Genomic DNA, 10,928 nt, shown 5'->3' on the forward strand with positions numbered 1-10,928 from the left:
TGCTCAACGCAGGATCAGCCCAAGGCATCCTAAAGCAAGAAACCCCAGGGTTTCACAAAACCTTGACTGAAGAAGCCTGATTTAAGCGGATCAGCTCGGCAAATCCCTTCCAATTTCCATTCGCTACTAAAGAGCAAGCCCCGCTGACTTCACTGACCAATCCTGTGGCTTTTAGAATTTGTCATACGAATTGGGAAGGGCTCGGTTCTACCCAAATGACCTCACTGACTGGATTAGGAAGAGTCCCATTCTCCTGACTTTTAGAGAACGGGGCAAAATCTCATTATTCCAAAGGGATTCTGAGCTACACCACTGTATTGCTCTCCATCCCTGTCAGCACCCTCCAGACTAAGTAGCTTCTGCTCCTCTTGATGTATTGTGATCAAAACCTCCTGCTCCCTTTCACCTCTGTCTGAGACTTCCATTGGTTTTCATCCCTCTATACTCCTATTGCATTGTTCACCGAGTGTCCCATCCTGACTCCCATTATACAATCTGCCTTGGAGCCAAAAACTTGAACTCTTCCAGACCAAATTCAATTCAGGCAGGTGTGAAATTTCGAGATACAAAAGCAAGGCAGCAGATCAAAAGGTCCCATATAGCCCAGATGTCATGTATGCAAAGAGGTGAGAGGTGGTGGATTCTCCAACTTTGGAAATGTATAAACAAAGGCTAGATAGCCATCTGACGGAGAGGCTGATTATGTGAAGGTTCAAGATTCTGTGAAACCGCACCGCGGGGGGGGGGGAGGTGTGGGTGCTGGTGTGCCAGTCGACACACATGCAGGCGCAGAGTTCTCCACCTGCGTTTGTGCATCGACCAGCGCACTTCCGCCTGTGCCTCCCCCCCGCCCCTGCGGCGCGGGGCTGGCTGCTACCGGCAGGAACAGCCGTTTCAGGAGCTGAATTGCACAACCGTACTCTCGGGGTTAGGGGGCCTAGACAGACGGATGGCCCCGCAGATATGCTGCATCTGTCGCTCGATCCCATTCCACAGGTGTAGATCCTGATTTTTCCACTCCCTCTTCCTCAGAGGAAGAGGCTGCTGACTAACTCACAAAAGGTTCCCATGCTCCTAACTAGGCAAGTTAGCACTGAAATTTGGACTTTGAGGCAGTTTGTGCCCATCCCTCATTGTAAGGACACAAAGATCTATTATGCTGGGCAGCAGCCGTGCCCTGCCGATGCCAGTTTCTTGCAGCAGGGCAACATGCTCCACCATGCCCCATTTACGAACTGGAGAACATTTCCACGGTGTGGCCTGGATTTTGCCATGCACACACACTGCTGGGGAGAAAAGACCTCCGTGCTTCGCCACATGGTTTGAAGTGTCTTCTTTCTGTCTCCTGTAATTCATACATTCAGATGTTTGGCGCATCTTTCTTTAATATTGAATCATTTCAAGAACTCTCTGATTGATTGTCCATAAATTTATTCCACAACTTGAAAGGTCCTTGCCTTGGATACAACGTGTTCATTTCATACCAAGGCTTAGTCTGCACACACAGGATAATGCACTTTCAATGTGTTTTGGCAGCTGGATTTTCCTGTGCGGAACAGGAAAATCTACTTCGAAAGTGCATTGAAACTGCATTATCTGTTGTGTGCAGACTAGGTCCAGGAAAGAATAGACTTCTGTTCAGTCAGAGGGCTGAATCACTGTCATTCATTCATTCATTCATTCCATTTGTGTTCCGTCCTCCCCTGATGGCGGTTCATATATATAGAACATAAAAGAGCAATACATCGAACTCCGTTTTTGCATCTAATAGAAATACAGCGATGGTAATAATAACAGCAACAACAAAGAATAACAGTTTTGCAGGATAACAATCAAACAGGTCTATGGTTCATTTCAGGGATTCCTGGAATGGAGTTTCAGGGCCCAGGGGATGTTGATGGTTCCGGCCAACCTCAAACAAATGCCTGGCGGAAGAGCTTGTTACAAGATTAAAGAACCATCTCAGTGCTGTCAGTACAGGCCTGTAGTTTAGAGGTTAGGATAATGTGTAGCTTTCAAATAAACAATGAGACTCTTGGTTTCAAGCATGCTGGTCCTAAAGGGGATGCTTCCCACATAGAAGATATAAAACCAGTGGTGGTGGTCGTCTGTAAAGACAGAAAATTATCCTTCCTCCAGTGAGTCAGGATTAGACGCCACTGCCCTTTCCCTCTCTTGGTTGACTGAGCTCCAACAAAATGGTAGTCTCTTCATATTCATGGCCTTGAGGAACCTGAGCAGGTTCCTCAAGGTTCCTTGATCAATGAGACAGCACGTATTCTTACCCAAATATCCCTTATCTCATGCACAAACCTGCATGATACTAGATGTTCTATATAATTGAATGAGTACAAAGCAAAACAAGTCAACTGGGAAGCAGCTTGAGCTCAAAAAACTATGTTATGGAAATTAGCTGATGCCATAGTGGTACTATAAAGCCTGTACCTTCATGATTTGTGCCTCTGAAGATGGATGTGAAGAGAATTTCCTTCAGTAGTATAGCTTAGAGTTAACTTGTGAGTCCATTTCACAGACAACACTGGTTTAACATGAAAAATATCTCAAGAGAATCAACTTCCATCTTGACCTTTCATCCTGAGATGGTCCTTGATATTCAGACCAGATCTGATTACAATGACATAACATTTGGGGAGAAAGATGCAGCCCAGCAGCCCAGCACTGGAGGCCAAGATGGAGAAGACCTGCACGGCGACCATGTATTTCCCCTTTGTGCTCAGGTAGGTGGGCACAAAGGACACCCAAACACTGCAGAAGACCAGCATGCTGAAGGTGATCAGCTTGGCTTCGTTGAAGGCCCCAGGAAGCTTCCTGGCCAGGAAGGCCACTGTGAAGGAGATGGCAGCCAGGAAGCCCATGTATCCCAGGGCACCATAAAACATGGCCACAGACCCTTCATTGCATTGCAATATGATCTGTCCATGCTGGGAGTGTATGTCAAACTCTGGGAAAGGGGGAGAGATGCCCAGCCAGAGGGCACAGAAGCCAATCTGAACAGTGGAACAAGAAAGGACAATGGACTTTGCCAGACTCTTCCCCACCCACTTCCTCATCCTGTTCCCTGGCTGGGTGGCCATGAAGGCCACCACCACAGTGATCGTTTTAGCCAGCACTGAAGAGACGGCAACTGAGAAGATGGTGCAGAAGGCTGTTTGTCGGAGAAGGCAGGTCACCCTCCTTGGCTGGCCGATGAATAGAAGGCAGGACAGGAAGGAAAGCAGGAGTGAGATGAGAAGAATGTAGGTGAGGTCTCGGTTGTTGGCTTTGACTATCGGTGTGTCCATATATTGAATGAATATTCCTAGAATTAGAAGTGTGGCTATGGACAAGAACAGGACCAAAACGATGAAGGTAACCCCCAAATTCTCCTCATAAGAAAGGAAAGTCACCTCCTTGGGAATGCACTGAGTGTGGTCAGGGTTGGGGTACTGATCTTCTGGGCATTTGGTGCAAGTTTTTGCATCTGGAAAGGAAAAGGAGAGACTTCAGCATCATATTGATCTAATTCATATCCACCACATAGTGAACTCCTTTGCAATCCATAGAGCGAAATTTCATCAGGGTAAGATTTGGGGGTTTTCTACCTTTATACTAATAACTGTCCGTTCTCTCTTTGGATTTCGTTGTTACTGGTGTGGAATGTCACCAAGAGGACCTGAAGGATCTACAGGTAACAGGATCCATGTAAAAATGCTTACAGTTTTGTCCTCAAACTCCAATGAAGCCTCAATTGCCCAAGAGAACTTCCTGTCATGGATGCCTTCCTGGTACAGCCAGGCGCTCTTCACTTGGCTCCTCTCTGATCCCCACCCTCGAATTCCTGGCCAGTGGGGTTTTCTTTACTCCCCCCTTCCCCCTGCTCATCCCACAGTTTATAGCCTACACCAGGGGTAGTCAAACTGCGGCCCTCCAGATGTCCATGGACTACAATTCCCATGAGGCCATGTCAGCATTCACTGGCAGTGGCTCATGGGAATTGTAGTCCATGGACATCTGGAGGGCCGCAGTTTGACTAACCCTGGACACAGATGGCTTTCCCCCTGTGGGGAGAATTCCTTATCGCTCTCCAGCCTTGGTTCCCCCTGATTGTCTTCCTTCAAGCCTGTCCTTCCCGGAAACCAAAGCAATACACGGGGAAATTGCTTTAACCCATTTGCATATCAAAGGATGCTCTGATCCTACTTTCCTGTGTGAATGCCCAATTCCCACCTATGCTTGTCTCTTGCCGTGCCCCATTCCCACGGCCCAGGTATATAGGTCTTGCCGCCCTCTACCACTGTGTCTCTGTCCAAGTTTCCTGTCTGTGGACATGTGCAGAGAATAGACTCTATTGGCTGAACTTTTCCAATAAAGACTTGATACTTAAAGCTTCATCCTGAAGCCCGGGAGTGATGTCTGTGGAGTGAGTTTGCTGGAGTTCAACCGCTTGGTTCCTGACAGTGCCCCCCTATATGTAGGCCCCGGGGGGCTTTTCCTTCTTGTCTCTTCCGATGCTCTATTCTACCTGCCATGCTTGATCTAGTTGCTTTAAATAATCCTTAAATAAAGACCATTCCCTCACATAGGATGTGTGTTGATCTGTCCCAATGAAAAGAACTGATATGAGCCTCCAGACTAGCCCGTGGTTGTTGACAATGACCCTGCAAATGAAGGACCGCCTTGTAGGGCATTGGACACAACCATGAATGCCACTGTAAGCAACAAAGGCTGATGGAGATGAACTTCTCTTCTCACTCACCAGCAATTACCCAGAAGTGTCTCCCCAGGAGGTCTGTTAGAGAAAGACAGTTTGGTGTAATGGTGTGGACTTCTATTCTCGCAAGCTGGGTTCAATTCTGCACTCCCCCAAATGCAGACAGTTGGGTGACCTTAGGGTTCATAGGACTGATAAAGCTGTTCTGACTGAGCAGGAATATCAGGGCTCGGTCAGCCTCACCCACCTCACAGGGGGTCTGTTGTGGGAAGGGGAAAGGGAAGGCGAATATAAGCCCCTTTGAGACTCCTTTGGGTAAAGAAAAGCGGCATATAAGAACCAACGATCCTACTTCTTCTTTCCTTTGAAAACTGGAAAAGAAAAGGTAGTGCATGAAATTCTAGAACAATGCTGAAAAAATAAAAAACTGACCCTTGGCTGATCCTGCGTTGAGCAGGGGGGTTGGACTAGATGGCCTGTATGGCCCCTTCCAACTCTATGATTCTATGATTCTATGACGTCCTTTTCCCCCCTCACCCACCTTCCTGAGAGGAGATGGTTCCTTCCCCACACAGAGAACAGTCAAAGCAGCAAATGGGCTTCCCTTCCAGGGCCACCTTCACATATCCAGGGAAGCAGCTGTTGGCACACCTGGAATCAGGCATCCTCTGCAGACAGAGACAAGGAGGGTTATCCGGGAAAAGGAGAACTGGTTCACTGGGGAAGGGCAATTTTGTAAGATTTATGAAGGCGGATATGATGAAATGGTCCATTCTACGCACTTATCACTGGCAACTGTTGATAACTGTTGTCTAAAATTAAATGCTCAGAAGACTCTCAAGTAGGTTTCATGGATTAAACTAAATAGATGTTTAGACCTTACACAACCAGTCTCCCCACCTCCTTATACCAGGGGGGCCACACAATAGCAGCCTGATCCATGGACAGCTTCATCTCCCCCGAGGCCCCTCTTTCGATACTCCCAACTTTGACGCTCCGGAAGGAAAGGTTGCGCAAGATGATCATGTTCACAATGTCCAAGTTGGCTTCCGGGCCCCCGTTTTCACCCAAATCGATTCCACCCACAGAAGAGTTTTGAAACCGGTAGCGTCTCAGGAAAGGATGAAGCTAGAATCACCGAGAGAATAACAGGGTTTAGAAGACAGAAGACTCTTCTACGTACTCGTTGCAGATCGATCCATTTGCAGCTTTATATTACACACACACAAACACAGACAATTGATCTTAGCCAAAAGGCCGAGAAGCGATGCAGCTTGATAGTCAGCTTTCCTCTGCATGAGCATCCTGGAAGATGGCTAATAGAATAACAGTCTTTGGCCGATGACCAGATGTGTTGTGTAAATAGGGGGGGAAGGCCAGGTCCCTCCTGTGATTGAGGTGCAGCCAGCCACACTATTTTCCAACTTTCACAGGAACGGGGGCATTCAGCTTTTCAGAAAGATGCAAAGGAGCGTTTTGCATTATTCCCAGCTGCAATGGAGTAGATATTAGCATTCAGGAGGAGGGCCCGATCTGTATGTATAACCATTCTGCCTGCTTCACTGTATGTTTTGTAGCATGACGTGCTTCCCGTGAGAAATAAGTGGTAGCAAAAAATGGTGGTTTATGCTGGTTAAAAGAAATCCACCCCCAGAGACCCTGGACCAACCAAGACTTTTTCCAATCATGATGTCTATTCTGAAGGCTTTACTTTTTGGGAAGAATAATTAAATTGAGCATAGATGTGCTTCTGAAATTTAGTTTTACGTTTTCTGCATTGTGCAGGGGGATTTCTTAACCTAGGATCGGAGCCCTGTTTTTTATTTGGCAGATGTAGTCTAGCAGCACCTGAGAACCAAGAAGATTGGGGAGGTATCAGCAACTGAGAGTCAAAGTTCCCTTCCTGCTACTCAAGTAGGACGAGGGATCCTTCAAGCCTCCCATCCCCCTCTCGGCTCTTCTGCTGAAGACACCCTATGAAAATATTCTAGATTGGGGCGTTGTTATCCTACCGTCAAGTCTTGTTCTCCAGGCCCGTCACTCCAGCCCAGACAAAACTGAATGTGGTAAGGAGGAGGATTACAATTCAGTTAAAAAGATGACCAATAGGGCCCCCAATGGGAACTACAGGAGATATTTTCTCTTAAATTCACCAGAGAAAAAACATTTCTACAGTCCGAGACCAGCAGTGGAATTGTCTGTCTAAGGAGGTCGTGTGCTCCCCCTCACTGGGAGTCTCAAAGCAACGGCTGGACAGATACCTCTCTTGGATGCTTATGGCTGATCCTCCACTGAGCAGATAGCCCATATGGCCCTCTTGCACAGTAGGGTTCAACGATTGCAACAGGGAGTTCCCCAAGAGAGACAGATACAGGACGGGGCTGAGACATTTGCTAAAGTCTGTGTGACAACCAACTTAGACCACATGCACAATAATCCTTTCAACGAGAAACTGCTGGTTGGCATTCTTCATTCAGGGGGTAATGGATACCTGCCAAGGCTGGATTCGCTCATGTTCTCCTCTTCTTCCTCCAGCCCTCGTTGTCCTCTCAGACCTGGAAGAGTAGGCATCATGTAATGCTTGTGCCACCGCCTGGATGGAGGAGTAAACATTGCAGGCCCTAGGGGGCAGAAGTTCTTTGAGGACCTCCCAGGGCCTGTCTTGCAGCCCCTCTTTCTCTCTGTATCTCCGGCAGCCTCTCTGAGACAAAATGGGCTTAGAGTAGACAGGATCAAATTCTTTTTCCACAAACTCCTCAACAAGAGGGTGACATACTTGTGAATAGAGAGACATCCTTCTTTTCTTTGTCTGGGTCTTGACGGAGAGAGATCCATGCATAAGGAACACCTCAGCGCGGGAGTCACACGCCAAGCTAAACAGATTGTCCAGTAGAAGAGCTGTGATCCAAATTTTACCTAGTCTGACTTCCATGGCATTTTCAATATCTATAATTTGTTTTTCAAGATACATTAAGAGGAAAAAATTTCCATAGAACACATATACCTTAACTTGGTCTTGACTCAGGAATGACTTCAAGCGTTGCCTTCTTTCTGTTGACCAAGAACTTGAATAAATGCCCTCAATGGATACCCTCTCTTCAAAGGCAACGCAGATCCCGCTCCTGAGCATGAGAGGGGTCAAGGTGCCCTTGAATTTTTCCCCGCTGTCAGTTTCTGAAACAAAGAGACTAACCCACGTCCATCGGAAGTGCAGGAGCAGCTTGACAATTCCCCGGTATTGGACTTCTTCTGTGGGAACCAGTTGGTAAAAAAAAGGAAACTGAGTGTTATCCTTTAAAACAATCAAATCCGAATCATGACTGACCTAATGGGGAAAAGGAGACATTCTGAATTCATCACATTCAATAAATGTCAATCAAGATCAAAGTACCTCATACAGCTTTATAATGATGATCTGGAAAAAAAAACCTTCAATGGCAGGGATCCATTTTATCCCAGACCTTTTCTGAGAGAGATTTCTCCCTTTGTAGGGGTCCATTTCAGTGGGGGAAGGGATCTGACCTTCCAAAGTGGAGTTGGGATTCTGTTCTATGGTTGAACTCATCCCCTAACAATCCAAGACTTGCAACCCTCACCATATGGGTCAAGAGGTTTTTGGGGCCTTTGGAGCTCCAGAATAGATTTCAGGCCCTTGCAAAGGAGGTGCAAGTGTCAACGAGGGAAGAGGTCTCAAAACAAAGTCTAAGACAAAGTGAAGAGGCCACGGGGATAGAAGGAAATGTTGTTGAGAAGGAGAAAAAAGGAGAGTACTGGTAATTGGAGACTCCCTACTAAGAGGAATGTATCATCATGTGGCTGGGCCCGACCCCCTAACCCGAGAGGTGCCAGGGGCGAAAATTAAAGACATTTCAGAACGGATGCCCAAACTCCTCAAATCTACGGATCGCTACCCATTTGTGATGGTCCACGTGGGAACGAATTATATGTCCGTGAATACCATCAGTCCTATTAAAATAGACTATCAAGATCTAGGGAGGAAGCTCAAGCAAATGGGGGCACAAGTGGTATTCTCTTCAATCTTGCCTGTCAAGGGAAGAGGAATGCGTTGGGAGAGGACGATAATGGAGGTGAATCAGTGGCTGCGTAGTTGGTGCCAGCAGGACGGATTTGGTTTCTGGGACCATGGGATAGGCTTTCTTGAAGAAGGCCTACTAGCACCTGATGGACTGCACTTGTAGAAGTTGGGGAAGAATGTGTTTGGGAGGAACCTGGGGAGATTCATCAGGAGAGTTTTAAACTGAAGCCACAAGGGGAAGGAGACGTTCAACATAGCGAGTGTAAGGAAGGAGACCGATAGGGGGCAGCCCAACCGGGAAGGCCAGCTCATAGGGAAACAAAAGTTAAAGGATTCAGATGCCTTTATACTAATGCCGAAGCATGGGTAATAAGAAGGAAGTGCTGAAACTTCTCATGCTGATGGAAAGGTATAATCTAGTAGGCATCATAGAAACTTGGTGGAATGATTCTCATGACTGGAATGTAATAGTGGATGGATATGAATTGTTCAGAAAAAACAGAATAGATCAAAGAGGTGGAGGAGTGGCACTGTATGTGAGGAAAGGGCTTACCTGTCAGGAAATTCTAGTGAAGGAGAGTATATCTCCAGTGGAAAGAATCTAGGTGAAAATAAGCGAAGGGAAAACAAACCATGTGGTGGTTGGTGTCTGCTACCGACTGCCTGACCAACGAGAGGATGTGGATGCTGCACAGCTTGGGAAAATATCCAAGCGGCAGGACCTTGTCATCATGGGTGACTTCAATTTCCCAGATGTGTGCTGGGAAACAAACTCTGTGAAGAGTCCTCAGTCATGCAAGTTTCTGACCTGCCTGGCTGACAATTTCATTTATCAAATGGTAGATGAACCCACAAGAGGTGGGTTTCCTGACCAGCAGGGTGAAGGTGGTGGGGACCCTAGGGGGAAGTGACCATGTCCTCATAGAATTCATCTTGAGATGGGGAGGCAAGGAAGCCTGTAGCCAGACGCGCATGTTGGATTTTTGAAGGGCAAACTTTAATAAACTGAAAGACATGATGAGTGTCATACCATGGACAAAAATGCTGGAAGAGAAGGGAGCATGTGAAGGGTGGGCGCTACTCAAACAAGAGCTATTGCATGCTCAATCCATGACTATCCCAGAAAGACGAAAACACTGCAGGAGCTCTAAGAAGCCTGTTTGGATGAACAGAGAACTTCAAGAGGAACTAAGAAAGAAAAGGAAAATGTTCAGGAAATGGAGGCAAGGACAGAGTTCTACAGAAGAGTACCTATAGGTTACTAGGCACTGTAGATCAATCATCAGAAAGTCCAAAGCTGAGAGAGCCAAGATTGGCCAGGGACGCCCACAGTAACAAGAAAAGATTTTTCAGTTATGTGAGGAGCAAACGTAAAGTAAAGGAGGCAATAGGCCCACTGTTGGATGCAGATGGACAAACTCTAACGGAGGATGCAGAGAAAGCAGAAAGGCTCAGCGCTTATTTTACATCTGTTTTTTCCCACAGGTCAAAGGGTTTAGGCACATCTAGAGATGGCAGTAGCCAAGGGATAGTGTCTCGCAGGTTGACATGGACAGAGAGGTTGTCGAGAGGCATTTAGCTGCACTGGATGAGTTCAAATCCCCTGGTCCGGATGAAATGCACCCGCAAGTGCTCAAAGAACTTTCCGGAGAACTTGCAGAACTCTTGTCCATCATCTTCGGGACCTCTTTAAGGACTGGAGATGTCCCGGAGGAAGAGAGCAAACGTTATTCCGCTCTTCAAAAAAGGGAGGAAGGATGACCCGGAAAACTACAGACCAGTGAGTCTGACCTCTGTTGTGGGGAAGATAATGGAGCAGATATTAAAGGGAGCGATCTGCAAACATCTGGAGGACAATTTGGTAATCCAAAGAAGTCAGCATGGATTTGTCTCCAACAGGTCCTGCCAGACCAACCTGGTTCACTTTTTTGACCAATTAACAGGTTTACTGGATCGTGGAAATTTGGTTGATGTCGTTTATTTGGATTTTAATAAAGCTTTTGATAAGGTTCCCCATAATGTTCTGATGGTTAAATTGAAGGACTGCAATCTGGATTTTCAGATAGTTAGGTGGATAGGGAATTGGTTAGAGAACCGCACTCAAAGAGTTGTTGTCAATGGTGTTTCATCAGACTGGAGGGAGGTGAGTTGCGGGGTACATCAGAGCTTGGTGCTCGATCC

At 46.7% G+C, this 10,928-nt stretch overlaps 1 protein-coding gene across 1 annotated transcript; it reads right to left on the reverse strand.

Annotated features, from left to right (window-relative positions):
- Positions 1 to 2,570: 2,570 nt before the first annotated feature.
- On the reverse strand, positions 2,571 to 8,276 carry LOC143833865 (vomeronasal type-2 receptor 26-like). Its single transcript, XM_077330091.1, has 5 exons — positions 8,234 to 8,276; positions 7,803 to 7,885; positions 5,612 to 5,839; positions 5,253 to 5,379; positions 2,571 to 3,481 (listed from the first exon to the last, which is right to left on the reverse strand). The coding sequence occupies exons 1-5, from the start codon at positions 8,274 to 8,276 to the stop codon at positions 2,571 to 2,573; spliced, it is 1,392 nt and encodes a 463-aa protein (XP_077186206.1).
- Between the last annotated feature and the right edge of the window lie 2,652 nt (positions 8,277 to 10,928).

This window comes from Paroedura picta, chromosome 3, assembly GCF_049243985.1.
Source record: "Paroedura picta isolate Pp20150507F chromosome 3, Ppicta_v3.0, whole genome shotgun sequence".
NCBI classification, from domain to species: domain Eukaryota; kingdom Metazoa; phylum Chordata; class Lepidosauria; order Squamata; family Gekkonidae; genus Paroedura; species Paroedura picta.

What these genes read in the sequence shown, in the direction of transcription:
- LOC143833865 (XM_077330091.1), bottom strand. Translation starts at nt 8,276, where the DNA reads ATGAGTTCAACCATAGAACAGAATCCCAACTCCACTTTGGAAG. An exon ending in GCGTTGCCTTTGAAGAGAGG is followed by an intron (nt 5,840 to 7,802) that starts GTATCCATTGAG and finishes CGGTGATTCTAG; the next exon opens with CTTCATCCTTTCCTGAGACG. An exon ending in AACCATCTCCTCTCAGGAAG is followed by an intron (nt 3,482 to 5,252) that starts GTGGGTGAGGGG and finishes TTTCCTTTCCAG; the next exon opens with ATGCAAAAACTTGCACCAAA.